The 16,899-nt window shown below is 38.3% G+C and overlaps 1 protein-coding gene across 1 annotated transcript; it reads right to left on the reverse strand.

Moving 5' to 3' along the window:
- Positions 1-5,697: 5,697 nt before the first annotated feature.
- Positions 5,698-6,216, reverse strand: LOC131787677 (uncharacterized). The gene has a single exon (XM_059104764.2). It carries the CDS (start codon positions 6,214-6,216, stop codon positions 5,698-5,700), a length of 519 nt encoding a protein of 172 aa, XP_058960747.2.
- Between the last annotated feature and the right edge of the window lie 10,683 nt (positions 6,217-16,899).

The raw sequence follows: 16,899 nt of genomic DNA on the forward strand, positions 1-16,899 counted from the left end.
TTTACCCGAAATATAGGCTACCTGTCGGCCGACAGTGGACCGACAGTCGGCCGACTGTTGGTAATGTGTCAGTAACCTGTCGGTAGCTTGTCGGTAGCTTGTCCGTGAAATGTTAACACAAACCTTAATGTTTTCTCTCGGTTTTCGCTTGATACAACATCCAACATGTGTAATACGTTGACAATTGACTTTCAAAATTTGGTGGCTCCTAAAGGAGCCGTTTTGTGAGTGGTGAAATTTACAAGATACTTCACTCGTAGAATCGTGATTTTAGCGGCGCGCGCCTACATCAATCATCGCATCACGCATCCAAGTCTAATTATCGAATTGTTGCGTATAGTAATTTATTACTTAACATAACGAGTAAAAAGATTCACAGTTGTATCATTTATTAAACTTGAAATTGGAAATAGCAATTCATCCCAAACCTGCAAGATAGAGGACGATGTTAGCAACACAAATGCACAAGGTAAACATCATTGTTACATACATAACATACCATAAGAGGCAGCGTTGCATTGTTGGGCGATTTGAACGAAAGCGTTTGTATTGATACGTAGCTTATGGTTATCAGAGTTTTTGGCCGAGTTTTCGATTAAATTATCTTCCAATGCGATTCTTAGATTGTCTGATGTGTTGTAAATTACGCAAGTGATATATCCTATACGCATCTGATAACAACATTTTGGAAGAAACGTTTCTTTACATACTTTCAACTTAGCCGTCGATCGGTAAGTAGGTGAAGTCTGTCGAGTCATACATCACCATTACGGATTGTTATGTCACGTTAACTGTTCGTTTTTAACACAATTTTTCTTTTTTCTTAACCTGTCGGTAACCTGTTGGTTAGCTGTCGGTAGACTGTCGGTAACCTGTCGGCCGACAGTTGACCGACAGTCGGCCGACAGGTTTTTTGGGGAGCTCTTCTTCACAATTACCGAGGTACGAATGAAGTCAGTCAGTGACCCAGTTTAAGGTGTTCATCAAGTTAAGTCAAAAGAGAAGAAGCATGAGGAATTCCTCTGCAAGGGAAACATGCATTCAAAGAAGTTTAAGTACAAGTCCTGTAGATTTGAGCATACACCACAGAAAAAAAGGTTGTTGAGTCTTTCTCCTTTGCATAATATTACACTCTGCACCTTGTTAGAAGGCCTAAATTGTAGAAAAGCCCTGACATGTGCCCAACAAAGTCATTTTTACTGCACCATAGAATCACTGTCATTCAACATTTATGCACCATTAAAACCTTTCCATAATTTGCAGTTTGCAAGCCACAGTAAGTAATTAGTAGAGAGACACCAACAATCTAACACAGACCCGCCATTTCCCTCTGCAATAATAACAACTAATTGCTAGTAAAAGCACTATTAATATTATCATTATTATCAAATATGAACTATTAACCATTAATTGTTAACTATTGCCGACATGACTTGCACCCACACCCACACCCATGACTTGTACCCACAACCCACAACCCACAACCCACAACCATTAGTCAACTCAATCTTGCTGTGTCAAACTCAATCTTGTTGTATCTTGGTGAGATCTTGTAGGATTTCTCTTAAGATTCTTAACAAGATATGGTTAGTAGTAATCTCTTAAGATTTCGTCATATACTCAATAAGATCTTAAAAGGTGATATTAGAAAGAATCTTGTTTCATCTCAGCAAGATCTTATAACATTCTTGGTAAGATTCTTTTAGAAGATATAATCAGGTGATCTTGTAAAGAACTTGTACAATATTTGATCTTATAGGATGATCTTAGTAAAAATCTTTTTGTGCTTTAGAAGCCATTCCTGAACCTGAATCATTCACAATTTGGCTTAGTCAACACTACTCTAGGCCACATGGGTAGGCTGTGAATGACTACATTGAAACTAAATTATTTAAAATCCTAACTCTTGACAAATTGCTTCAGCCCAATTTTTACACGGCAAAAGTCAATCTGCAACATGCATACTGTTCCTTCCCTATTCATCTGATGAACTATCACTTTACCAGCTTAAAATGGAAATTTTCAGGTGATGCGCACATTACTTACTTGTACGATACTAGGCTTCCATACAGTGCCAAGAGCTCTCCAGAAATATTCCACCATTTTATGCAGTCTGTGCGCTGTATGATGGCCAAGGAGAGGGTTCACTGAAGTCATAGTTTACTTTGATGATTTTCTGATCATTGGGGATCCACTTGAGTGGTGCAAACTGGCCTATGATACGCCTCTACACCTCCTGGTGGACCTGGGATTTACCATCAGCCGACACAAACTTGTTCCCCCCAACTCAGCATGTACCCTTCTTGGGAGTGCAATTGGACACTACTGCTTGCATAATGACATTGCCTGCCACAAAACTAGCCAAACTGTAGGACATAGTTCTTGAATTTCAAAACAAACAGCACGCAAGCAAAACCAGTTACAGCATCTAGCTAGCAAATTAAGTAAGGCTTGTCAAGTTGTATATAGTGGACAGCAAATTCTCAACACAGTTAATTCACTTTCCCTCTTAAGGAAGTTCAAGCTTGATGGTAAGTTTTGCAGTGATATTATGTGGGGGGTTCACTTTCTCAAGGTCTTCAAGGGTACTTGGCTGTTTCTAGATCTGTGTAAAAATCTGATTGTGCAACCCTGGCAACTTCATTAGCATGCCTGTAGTGCTCCCTTTGATCCACTATGTACTCATGTTTCCAACATTCCAAAATTGACCGAGCAATTCAGACAAATAATGTTGCCTTATGGTGAGGAGTTGGACATCAGTTTCATCTTCTTCAGTGGTTCCACATTTGTTAGGGATGGACAAAGTTCTCCTCCCTATCAACAGATGAGAAGGCATAAGGGGTTCCTCTGTATCATCTGAGGATACATAGGTGAGTGGTTTCGAGTTCTTTACACATTCCACTTCTACTTTAGCAGTTAAGAGCTCATCATACATCAACTTTGAGTAATTGTGAAGAAGAGCTCCCCAAAAAACCTGTCGGCCGACTGTCGGTCAACTGTCGGCCGACTGTCGGTCAACTGTCGGCCGACAGGTTACCGACAGTCTACCGACAGCTAACCAACAGGTTACCGACAGGTTAAGAAAAAAGAAAAATTGTGTTAAAAACGAACAGTTAACGTGACATAACAATCCGTAATGGTGATGTATGACTCGACAGACTTCACCTACTTACCGATCGACGGCTAAGTTGAAAGTATGTAAAGAAACGTTTCTTCCAAAATGTTGTTATCAGATGTGTATAGGATATATCACTTGCGTAATTTACAACACACCAGACAATCTAAGGATCGCATTGGAAGATAATTTAATCGAAAACTCGGCCAAAAACTCTGATAACCATAAGCTACGTATCAATACAAACACTTTCGTTCAAATCGCCCAACAATGCAACGCTGCCTCTTATGGTATGTTATGTATGTATCAATAATGTTTACCTTGTGCATTTGTGTTGCTAACATCGTCCTCTATCTTGCAGGTTTGGGATGAATTGCTATTTCCAATTTCAAGTTTAATAAATGATACAACTGTGAATCTTTTTACTCGTTATGTTAAGTAATAAATTACTATACGCAACAATTCGATAATTAGACTTGGATGCGTGATGCGATAATTGATTTAGGCGCGCGCCGCTAAAATCACGATTCTACGAGTGAAGTATCTTGTATATTTCACCACTCACAAAACGGCTCCTTTAGGAGCCAACAAATCTTGAAAGTCAATTGTCAACGTATTACACATGTTGGATGTTGTATCAAGCGAAAACCGATAGAAAACATTAAGGTTTGTGTTAACGTTTCACGGACAAGCTACCGACAGGTTACCGACACATTACCAACAGTCGGCCGACTGTCGGCCGACTGTTGGTCCACTGTCGGCCGACAGGTAGCCTATATTTCGGGCAAAACCTGTCGGCCGACTGTCGGCCAACAGACGACCAACTGTCAGCCGACTGTCGGCCGACAGTTGACCAACAGTCGGCCGACAGGTTTTTTGGGAGCTCTTCTTCACAATTACCCAACTTTGTGTTCTTCAAAATTTTCTTGAGACAATGTTTAACACAACAAATCATGTGTTTTGAAGAAACTGCTCCACCACAGCACTAAAAACTAGCTCCATCTTGTGATTCAAGAGGAACTCTGAACTTCTGGTAACTCAAAGAGGGATGATAAGAACTTAGCAGCTGTCTTGAAGGTTGGGACATTATCTGATACAACTAGCTTTGGTATATTTCGTCTGCAGATGAATCATTTAAAGCTTTTGATGAATGTTTCAGTGCTCAGGTCCGGCACAACATCAAGATGAACAGCTCTACTACTTCCAAAAGTGTACAATACGATGTATACTTTCTCCATACCACCCTTCTCATTATAGCCACTCTTAAAAAAAAACAATGGTCAGGTAAAACCAATTCCAATGTTGCTGATGTAGTCTTTCATTACATCAGAGCAACTCACTTTCATCTGTGTACAATCCTAGCTGTTGTTTCAATTCTTTTAATCTGTGACTTGATTATGGACTGTTGCATTTTGCAGATCCATAGAATTTCTGTGTAAGCATACTCCACAGTACTCAAAGAGCTACTCGGTTCTTCACCATGCATTCTAGTTTTGAAATTCTTCATGGCTCTGAGCACAAGTGCTGTTAATCACATCAGCTCCTTAAAGTCTCTATATGATATCATCGAAGAGTCTATAAGAACCCCAGAGGTAGGCTTTCCATTGTCCTTCGAATGCATTTCTTCAAAATAAGCACTTGAAGGCTCATGGGAGTTTCCAAAGTAGTGCCAAATCTTGTTTTATTTCACTGGCCAAAATGGACTGTGCCACCATATTTGTGACTGTTTAAACGCATCTGATCCCATACCACAGGAGGGCAGGTCTGTGGGATTCTAACTTCCGGAACAATGGTTCCACACTTCAGGCGGCACATTCTGACGGATTTCCTTGACTCTGTTCTCAACAAATTGCTTGTATTCTTTGTCCACCCCCTTTATCCAGTGAAGAGTCAGTGAAATCTGTCCAGCAAAATATTTCATTAATCTTGACCAATGGAAGTAGGGCTGAATGGACTCGGGTAATCAACTTGGATAGTATGAGTGACACTAAGAGCTCAATCCTGGGAATGGTTTGCTTGGGAAGCAGTATGACCTGTGACTTACTCATCAACAAATAAACATAGACTCCTTGACTCATTTCCACTCTGAGATATCCAGCTGCCACATATGCTACTTCTGCTGTCTCCGAAGCCATGTAGTTAAAGCGAAATTACGCTCTTGTCTAGAAAAAAACATCATTGGATTGGGATACATTCATTTTTGACAAATCAGATTACCACTGCAAGTAATTCAAAGAAAATTCCTCATTGAGAGGGTCGTCCCAGCCAATTTTTGCTTTGCATAAATCCTAAAAGAGTGTCTTGATTGGGATGAAGAGAGGTGAAATAAAACCAAGAGGATCATACAACTTAGTCACAACCTTAAGTACAGTGCACTCGTTTATGGAAAGTTCTTTAGTGAATTCCACCAGCCAGTCAAATCGAAAAAGAAGGTGTCTATGTCAATGTTCCAATTTAATCCAAGAATTTTCTTTGCGGTTGAAACGGATTGGGAACAACCTTGGACTCCACACTAGGTCTGTGCATACATACTGTCTTCTTCAGAGAGCTTAACCACTTCTTTGATGGGTACTCCTTCTTTGTCAATCCATTCCATGAGCCTCTAGGAACTTGACATCCACTAACTTAAATTGAATCCAGCTTCTGTGATTCTTGATCTTTCTTTTTTTGTAGAGCCCAAATGCTTCAGAGGCGCTGTCTTTGCCCCCATTTAAGTCATCCACATAGAGAGAGGTCAGAAAATTGCTCATGAACTGGGGATCATTAGCTTTATACTTGGTCATGTGATGTCTGATAGTTGCATTCAGCAGAAAGGGAGAACTTGCAACACCAAATACAACTCCATTGAAACATTTCACAACAATGTTTGGATTTTCACTATCAGTATCATCTACCCGAACAAAGTGGAAAACATTTTGGTCAGCTTCTTTGATCTGGACCATTAGGAGGGCTTTTTCAATGCCTGCCACCAAAACAACTAGGTGGTACCTGAAACGCGCGAGAACATTGGGCACTTCAGAAAGCAAAAATAGACCTGCATGAAGGCAGTTGTTCAATACTGGACCAGTAAACTTGGTGGATGCATCATAGACTATCCTCATATTAGTCATCTGTTTATCTTCACATACAACTGGATGATGCGGTAAATAATGAACATGACCAACTTCGACTGGTATGTTGGGATTAACATCAGCAAGTATTCCTCATGAAGATTGCTCTTCAGTGATGTGGTTGTACTCTTCAAACAATCCAGGATTCTTTCTTAGATGTTTTAGAACAGAAGCCAGGTGAGAAACAGCTTGGGCATAGTTATCAAGTAGTAATACGTGCTGTTCTTTCCAAGGAAGAGAGACTTCATAGCAGCTGTTGTAAGGATAAATAGTATCCAAGAACTTCTCATGCATTGTCTTTTCTTGTGTTGACACGCCAATAGCTTCTAACTCCCAGAATTTTTTCACTTGTTCCAGCGGTGGGTCGTAAATTCTCTTATCAGTAACCCTGTCGTCACATGAGGAGGTGTCTAGCCACAAGGCATGGCTTCTGACTAAATGAACATCAGTATCTGAACCTAGTGTTTGGGCCAAAGGCACGATAACACCCATGTAAGACTTCCTCGCTACAGGTCCTGATTCCTCCCATTTCACGTCTCCAGTGAAGAAAGACCAATAGAAATCCTTGCCAATTAAGACATCTACTTCTGAATCACAGTCTTCAGATGGTTGATCTGCAAGTTTCAAGTCTGTCAGATGACTGTATGATTATTGAGCAAACTGTGCGGCTTGATTCACCAAAAAGATAAGAGATAAGAGGGATTCTATGAACAGTCATCTGAACGCCTGAACTTTGACTCAATCCTCTGTCACAGAATTTGACAATGCCACACTCTCTTAAGTCTTCGTTTTCTTGTCCAAACATTTTGATGAGTAGCTTCTCTTCTCTCTTCAGGGACAGACCCTAATTTTTTCTTTTGCTCAATCAGAAATGTAGCTCAGCTGGCTGCCACTGTCAAATAGAATGCACATAGTTACAGCAGAATGACGGAATTCTGGTCGAATTCTGCATTCATCAACACTTCTTTGTGACACCGTGCCTAGTGAAGTGCGAAGCAATTCAATTCAACCTCCTACTACTTGTGCTTCATTTGTCTCAGACAATCGCTGCTCTGTACCATTATATAAAATCAAGAAAAAAATGGTTCAAGAGTAAAATCTCTTATTATTCCAATAGTTCGTCAACTTTTAATTTTTTGGAATTATCAGTCTTGCTTAGCGGTGATGTTCATCCATTGCCTGGCCCGGAGAATAGGAAATCTATTTCAGTTCGTATCTCTCAACGTACGCGACGTCGCCATGGTAACCATCACACGGTGAAAAATAATCACAAAAGACCTGAAGTCCGTACCATCATTAATATTCCAACTATCTCAGAACAATCTCCTAACGTCAAAAATCATCTTAGGCTCTGCTGCTTGAATGCTAGATCAATTAAAAACAAATCAGCGGATTTTGTTTGTTATGCAGCATCCACCGGTGCGGACATTTACATATTTACAGAAACATGGTTGACGGAACGTGACACTGCACATAGAGCTGAACTTACTCTGCCTGGTTTCAAGCTGCTCGATCAACCGCGTCTTGGAAGGACTGGTGGTGGACTTGCACTCTTAATAAAGAGCGGCATAGATGCCAAGAAAATGGACGGTGGTGAGCGTAGATCTTTCGAATTTTTTGAATGGACTCTGCGTTATGGTTCAAATAGCTTGAGAATTGCTGTCATCTATCGTATACCATATTCTCAAGCCCATCCAGTCACCACTAGTGTTTTCTTTGATGAATTCATAACTTACCTCGAGTCGATCATCATGTCTCCTGAGCCGTTGCTGATAACGGGTGACTTCAATATTCATGTTGACGTACATACTGACTCTGATGCTTCTCGTTTTCAAGATTTACTATCGTCTATGGGCCTTCAACAGCACGTGGATAAATCTACACATATATCTGGGCACACCTTAGACTTAATGATTACTCGTTGCTCGGATTCATTTCTTACAGCCAAACCTATGACTGACTACTTGTTTTCAGACCATTTTACTGTTCTTTGCGATCTTGCCTTAAGTAAACCATCTCCCAAAACTGAGCAAATATCATATAGAAAACTGAAGGCAATCAAGATTGAGGATTTCAAACAAGATCTGTCTACCTCTGAGCTTTGTAATTACAGTCCAGATTCGCTTAACGATCTCGTTAAATGCTATAACGATACCTTGTCCCAAGTGCTCGAGCGACATGCTCCACTTCGATCCAAAGTTATACGATCTCGACCTCTGGTTCCTTGGTTCAATGAAGATATAAAAAATGCTCGCCGTGAAAAACGGAAAGCAGAAAGAAATGGCGACGCTCTGGCAAACACGACGATATGTTGTCATACAAAAAGATCAAGAATACGACAAATCGATTAATGAACGAAGCTCGAAGCCAATACTATCATGACTTCATTAATGATAACAGTTCAAACCAAAAAAAGCTTGACATCCACTAACTGCTTCCCGTGATCACAAAAATGATAAATCTATCCCTCGTGGATGGTGTTTGCTGATGTCTGGAAATGTGCACTTGTTAAGCCGTTGCTCAAAAAAGCTGGTCTTGATCCACTTCTTAGTAACTACAGACCTGTTAGTAATTTGCCATGCATATCGAAGCTCACCGAAAAGGCGGTGTATAATCAACTTCATTTACACATGATAGACAACTCTGTTTATCCAGAAATGCAATCATCTTACAGAAAAGGACATAGTACCGAAACAGCGCTTCTTCGAGTTGTTAACGATATCTTAATGAAGATGAATTCACAAGAGGTCACTCTTCTTGTCATGTTGGATCTTAGTGCCGCCTTCGACACTGTTAATCATGATATACTGATCAAACGTCTACACGAAGAATTAGGTATTGCTGATTCTGCCCTGAGCTGGTTTGAGTCATATCTCCATAACAGGATGCAAAAAGTCGACATCGAGGGATCGATATCTAACCCATTCGATTTAGGCTGCGGAGTTTCTCAAGGGTCGTGTCTTGGACCGATTCTATTTATTATATATGCATCTAAGCTCTTTAAGATCATTGAACACGAGCTTAGAAATATTCACACGAAGACAGTTTCCATACTTTAGTTCATGCGTTTATAACGAATAGATTAGATTATTGTAACAGTCTTTTGTATGGTGCCTCAAAGGAACTGATAGCTAAAGTACAACGTGTACAGAATGCAGCCGCAAGACTGCTATTGAACGTTGGAAGGTACTCACATATTACTCCTATTCTATATGAGTTACACTGGCTTCCAATCCAGGCTCGCATTAAATTTAAAATTCTTCTACTTACTTTTAAAGCGGTTCATAATTTAACTCCGTCATATATTAACAGCCTTATATCTATTAAATCAAAATCTTCTTATTGTCTTCGATCTAATGACGGTCTTTACTTAGAGCCCCCTAAGGGTAAGATGCTGAAGACATTTGGAGATCGGTCTTTTCAGGCAGCAGCACCATACTTATGGAACAGACTTCCTCATGAAATTAGAATGATTAAGTGTTTGGATAAATTTAAAAAAGCTATTAAAACGTTTCTGTTTAATGAAGCTTTTTGTAATCATTAACTCAGATATATTACATTAAAATAATTTATTCTTATATATTTTTAGCTACCATTACTATTGTAAATTTTATTTAGATATATAAGGTTTTTAATTTTTATTCAGTGTAAAGCACTATTGATCTGTACATGTAAATAGGGCTATACAAATAATAAATTATTATTATTATTAATGAGGTTGATGGATCCATGACACAGAGGCGTTGGCCGTTTGCAGCATATTGACATGTTTGAGTCCACGTTGTTACGTTCCTTCCTTGAGCAGCACTTTCCAAGATGACACAACTGCTGTTGGCTTTCTCGCAAATTGACATGTGATGTCTTCCTGAGCAAATGTGGCATTCCTTGCCCTGAGAGCAATCCCTTGCCAAATAAAGCAGCGACCCTCTCGTTTCAACAGATTTCTTCTGGCTTTGATGTCAGTGACTACACCACAACTCACGCTGGGGTGCCCTTGCTTACAGAAGGTACAGGTTACAGATCCCTCAGACTGATCAACAAGAGCTAAAGCTGATGAAAACTCTTTACTTTTCTTGATGGCCTGAGAAAGGCTTCTTAGAGGTAGAAGGATCAGTCAGGATCAGTCGCCCTCTCACTTCAATTTCATGGTCGAAGGTATTAAGTAAAACATCTAAGTCCCATTATGGTTGATCCATGGCCCTTGAAATTATCAACGGCATATTTGGAGGTAATTTTTCCACGAGGGAGGGAATCAAAAGTTTCCCATATGATTCAGAGTTTATTTCCAAGGCTTGTAAAGCTTGAACATGTGCCTCAACTTGATCGCAAAGAAGGCCTAGACATCTCAAATCATTGTCAATGCTTACAGCTGATATTTTGACTAATCCCTCCATGTGAGCATTAATGATCACTTGGGGTTGCCAAATCATTTCTTTAGAAGGGCTTTAACTGACTTGTAATTTTTCGGTGTAAGCAGTAGCCCTTGAATGGCTTCTGCAGCTGGCCCTTCTAATGAATTTCCCAAATAATTAAATTTGTCAACATCTGATAAACCAGGGTTGTCATCGACTGCTCTTACAAATGAGTCCCAGAATGGATTGAAGGAAATGGGATTATCATAGAATTTCTTGAGATTAATCTTTGGCAGTTTTGCCTTCCCAATTTCAAGACTTTTGGTAAACAAATTAGAATTAGAGAGAGGAATTGGCTTATCTATATTTCTGGCCTTTTCAAGTTCAACTGCATTGAGAGTTTTGTCAATTTCCACTATCATCTGATGAATAGATTCTCTGAAGTTTCCAGTTTCCTTGATTTCATCTTTGATGTGCTCTTCTGTCATTAAAGCCACAATTTTGTCATCCTGGACTCCAAGGACATTGAGTTTTTCTGTAAGAGCAATCTGATAAGTATTCAATTGATTCACCAGAGGAGGTCCAAATTCATGGAGTAAGGCTTTTACCTTTTCCAGAGTCATCATAACCTATCCTTTATGTCCTCCTCTGATCTTTCTCTTCTTTTTCAGTTCTTCATCGCCCATTTTTCCAGAGAGAGTGAATTCTTCAGTGAGTTAATATTCCCAGGTCTCAGCACCATGTAACCAATCAATTTAAAGAAAAAGAGACTAGAATCCAAACTCCATAGAAAATATGTATTAAACTTGTTAAATGAACCATAACATTTGGCTAAAATAAAAACTCTGAAACTTCTTTGAATTTCAAACAAAGGAGAACAAATTTACACAAATGAAAGCTCTAAACAACTTAAACTCTGTGAAAACAAACTAAAAGTACACGAAAAATGTCCATGTCAGTTTCCTAATGTCAAGGTTGAAGTTCTTTAACGTGATTGGCTAATTTGTGAAATCACACACACTGCACACGAATACAAAAAGAAAATGAAGGGGGGAGAGGAAGAGAAAAATTGTAACTTGAAATTTAAAAAAATGAAAGACATTTTCTACAATCTGATATCCAAAATCCACGTAGCAACTGACATGTCCCCAATAGCAGCTGGAGGGTATTTCTGTGTAGACTGGTACTACTATCACTTTGTTTCAGATAGCCCAGTGTGGGACTCACTTCACATCAATAACAAGGAAGCCCTGGCAATAGGTCTTGCAGCTAAATGATGAAATAGGCTCTGGTCTGACCCACACATTATCATTTACAGTGATAACCAAGCCGCTGTACAGATGATCAACAAGGGCATGACTGCTTACACCCTAATCATGCAAGACTTGGCTTTTGGCAATTTACAATTTCCACATCACCGCTGTTTATGTAGAGGGCATCCATAATACTATTGCCGATGCTATTTCATGACTGCACGAGTGTGAGGAACAATTCACTTTCTACTCATTTCTCTGTGATGCTTCTTCCCCTGTGGTCGCAAATGCTATTCTGCTTGCATCACATGTCTTCATGCACAACTATTCATCTCTTGCAGGTCAGCAAGACCCTAAATTGGCAGTACAACTCAACCACGAGGTCCAGAAATTCTGATCACAGCTCTTCGCCAAGTCTACTAAGGCAACCTATAAAACCCATCGCAATACCTATCTCTGCTTCTGCTTCTATATGGGCTACCCCCCCACTTCCAGTGCAATCTGCCCATCTTCTTCAGTAAGCTGCATTTTTAGCCTGATCACATTGTCCCATTCTAATTAGGTTTGGGCTATTGTATTTTACAGGGTTTTAATTGTATATGTCAATAAAGGTTATATGTTTATCAGTAACACTTTGTAAAAAAGAATGCCAGAACCCCAACCTTGTGTCTGCCTTGTGGTTTAGTTAAGCTTACATAACACTTAAAGCTCTGTGCAACTCAAACTCAAATAATTCTGAGAATCAAGTTGGTCACATGCATTCTGCAGTTTCTTAAGCATATACTTTACAATGAAATAAATCTATCAGTAAGGTTTCAAGATTATTTTAGTCATGTTTGGGAACATTCTGATCCTGCTTTCTTATGAATGTATCAGGTGAATGTATCATGGGTAATTGCTTGATTGGCAGAAAAACCAACAAATGTATTATGGAAACTTCTATGAATTCAATTTCTTACTTTTTTTCTAGCAACAAAGGCAACTGTGATTTTGCATGTCTCATAAATGGAATGCCCTGTTTTGAGTTTGCGTTGGAAATGTGATAATGTGATGATGCTGTAAAAAAGATGTGAAGAGGAGGTTATTCTGTTTGAGTTACTTATAAGATCTTAGAAGGAATCTTAATAAGATTCAAACAAGAATCAGTGTTAAGATTCTAAAGAAATTTCTTGTACAAAACCTATAAGAATCCCATAAGAATCTTATAGGATACCTGAGTGAATCTTGTAAGAATCTTACAGAGATCTCACAAGAATCTTGTTATGAATTTTGTAGGAGTGTGGGTAAGATCCTGTTAAGATTCTAAGATCTTGCTAGGAATCTTATAAGATTTGGTAAGAACCTTAATAAAATCCTTCTAAGAATCCTGTAAGAATCTTGTAAGAATATTTTAAGATTCTTATAAGATTCTTATGAGAATCTTACAAGAATCTTGCTAAGATCCTATTAAGATTCCTATCAAGAACCTTAATATGATTTCTATTTGGGAAGTACACAGCCCCAACAGCCAAGGTAAGTTCAATTATATTACAAGCTTCAAATATGTTGTGGTGACATGTATTTGGCAAGACTTATGGTGTATTTTCTGGAATTTTGCAGGTTTTATTGAATTTCACAGGATTTACATGAAATTCATGACTGTATGACTGCACAAAATATCAGAAACTCTGTATCAGTAACCTTCTTCAAAAGTGATAACTAGCCAGAAACAAAATTTGTCCTTTTACTTGAATAACCCTACTCTTTAACAATTGGCAATTAATAATGATGTTTTAATGCATTTCATTTTGTAAAGTATCCAAAGAATTTATGAAATGAATCATGGCTGATAAATATTTGGTACCTATCTAAGAGCAATAGCAAATCACTTGTTTATTTACTTACCTTCAATGCTGTTTCTTTTCAAGTGCTTTCATGATTAACTGATGATAGCTTTCCATGACTCAAATATTGAACAGCAGGTGAAGAAATGATGGTGAAGGTTCACTTTGCAGAATTGACACAACCAACCACAACCACAACTTAGCAGCAATCCTTTTGATTTAATACCATAGAATCAGTTGGTTTACCCATAGAGAAAAGAGCTCTTTCAACATAATCCAGATTTTCTGCAAGGGAAACACAAAACATGCTGGGATATTGTTGTCACATTGACTATAAAGGTCTACCTGCATATGGTAAAGTCCATTCACATCATAAAAAAACATCGACAGGTTAAAAAGTGTTCTGCTGAGGAAACATTTACCCTCTTCACATCCCTACACTTAGATGAATGTACCAAATCTGATTTTGGGAAAATCCCATCGACACATTCATAAAATACGTCCATAAATCATCCTTCATGTGTTATGTGGAAAGGGCAAAGGGTACTGTATTTACCTGCCATTAAGCCACACCGGTGTATAGGTTGCACCCCAAACTTTTGAATAATTTTGGTGGAAATAATAATTAGCTAATTGTGATCAGAAATGGTGTAGCTGTCATGATGAAATCTCGTAATGAAATCCATCAACAAAAAAAAGTTGTAAAATTTTTATTAAGCTAGATTAGAATAAAATGACGAAGATGCTACAGTTTGCCATACAGAGAAATGAGAAACAGAGTAACAAGAAATGGGTAACCACACTGAGATTCCATGACTGTTTGGAAGCTTTTGGAGCAATCTCACTAAGAGGGACACAAATCACCTTACAAATCACTGATTGCTTCTGACCTTTAACATGCAAATTTTCACCTTAAACTTCTTTTTAGGGTTTATTCTCAGTATCATTGAACAAAAAATACTAGGACTTTAAAAATACAAATTCATCACTAATTTGAATTTTAATTGTTTGCAATCTGATGTGAAAAACGAGTTGTGGGAACAGTTAAAGATTGTTGGCTGATTAATTTAATTCAATAATCTTATGTCCACATTAGTGCCTGGATTGATGGATATCGGCTTTGTTAAACACTTTAAAGGACCAAAATAATTATTCCCTTTTCAAAATTAATGGAATTGACTGCTGCATATCTTTAATTTCACTCAGTTAAAAAAGGAAACTTGCAGTCACAATGAATATGTATTCCAAGGTATATCATTTGGACAAAGGAGACTTGGTGCCAAAATGTTTGTAGCTGCCTTTAAGCTGTACCCCTAATGTTTATCCTATTTTACACGATAAAAAACTGCTGCCAGTCTAAGGGTAAAGATGGTAATAAAATGGCATAATCACAATTGCCAAATTTCAAATTTGGATTTACAGTTTTAAAGCCAAACTAGGACTTAAATCTTCATTGTCCTATATGTATTTACAATAGAGGTGTTTGTTAATCGTAATGCAACAAACCAAATATTTAGCAATTACTGGCAAAAAGTGAAGGGATTATTCTTAAATAATCCCCTCTGCTTTATCATGGGCATTATTTGAAATCATTCTCAATGAGCCTGAGGATGATTATTCTTTAATTATACTGTTATTGTTCAGCTGATTATCAGACTTTCTGCATTTTGTTACATTTTCCACTTCACAACTTTAAAAAAACTGGCCAATTTTGGAAATTAGTGCTTCAGTGTGTTATTGACAGGTCAGTTTCACAGATGGAAAGATAAGTACACACAAATCATCCCTCAAACTGACATCAGCTCACAATACTCTGGTCCAACCCATAAAACAACTTTTATCGCGATGCAATCAATCAATTCTTTATTCAAACTAGTTTAAAAAATAACACAATTCCATTAAATACTTCAAGACACTGCACTGTCTCTTAAATAAAACCAAAATCGAAAACAAATTCTGCCATTTTTTTTTTCAAAAGGTATCAATAAGTGAGCTGAGAACTTTTGCCAGAGATTGGTGACATCCATCACTTTTCCAGATGACACTGAGTGATAACCACTGGTCTTTCTCTCGGATAAATCATATGTCAACAAAAATTTCTTGGCTAGCATGGCTTGTACGCATTTGGTTCCAGTTCATGCAAGGCTTTGTCTTACAAAAATCCTGCCAGACTACCCAATGCACATCAGTGCAGACAGTTTTTTTTCATTAATTGAAATTAATTATTGCAAGGCAATAAGCCTTTCTTTGAGAAATTAATGAAGAAAGGAAAAGCAAACCAGTAAATGGTCCCAAAATGTTTGCAACACCATATTTTTGGCTCCTTTGATTCATTTCCAGTTTTCTCTTATTTGTCATACTGTTACTAACCATGCCATTAAAAGTCAGTCACAAGTGACCCAAAATCTTTTTGTGTGAGTGGATGTAATTGTTCTGAATCCCATAATGAACAGCATGAGGGTGTTGTCAAAGTCAGCCTAAACTGTTCTGTCAGATTAAAATTATGATTGATTGTCCAAACCTTTTAAAAGTTTTGTCTTGCATATCTACAACAAGGTTTTTTATTCCCTAAATCTCCATTCCTACCCCTCCCACTTCATGACAGCCCTACAGGGTGTAATGCTCCAAACCCAGAAAAAATTCCAGTTATGATGAGTTAACAACCGTGTAAAAATAGCAAGTTAAAATATTAAATTAAAATATATCTTTTAAATTGCCGTTATCCCAAATTTAAATGCATGCTACAAGCATGCATTTGTTACAAGGTGGCTCTGTAACAACCTTCGGCCCGGTTGTATATAACACTGTCTTTCCTACCACGTAAACGATCTGCAGGTCTGTCAGCCATTTCCTTTCGATCGTTGAATTGCTCGGTAAAAGAACTTCAAAAGATCCAATAGACTTGTTATATACTAAATGAACCTATGGTGTTGAATTCCAAACACATTCAGAGTTGGAAGGAAGCGAAAGGAAAGCTGAATACCGTGGAATCCTGGTCGGTTCAAACATTCCGCCATCTTGGAACGAGTCGGTCAGTCACGTTAAGAACTTGCGCACTGGGTGTTCGTTTGAGCGTCAAATCGGTAACGTTCCCAGTACATCTAGAGTCCGATTTCGCAATTACTCGTATGATTACAGACCGCATTGGACGACATGAATTACTGATACCGTTACTTAATCCACAAGAAGTATAGCGTTTTGTTGTAATAACCGACAGTCACAAGTTGTTTTGGCCTGTTTCCTGCG

The sequence above is a fragment of the Pocillopora verrucosa genome, chromosome 14 (assembly GCF_036669915.1).
Source record: "Pocillopora verrucosa isolate sample1 chromosome 14, ASM3666991v2, whole genome shotgun sequence".
Lineage (NCBI taxonomy): Eukaryota > Metazoa > Cnidaria > Anthozoa > Scleractinia > Pocilloporidae > Pocillopora > Pocillopora verrucosa.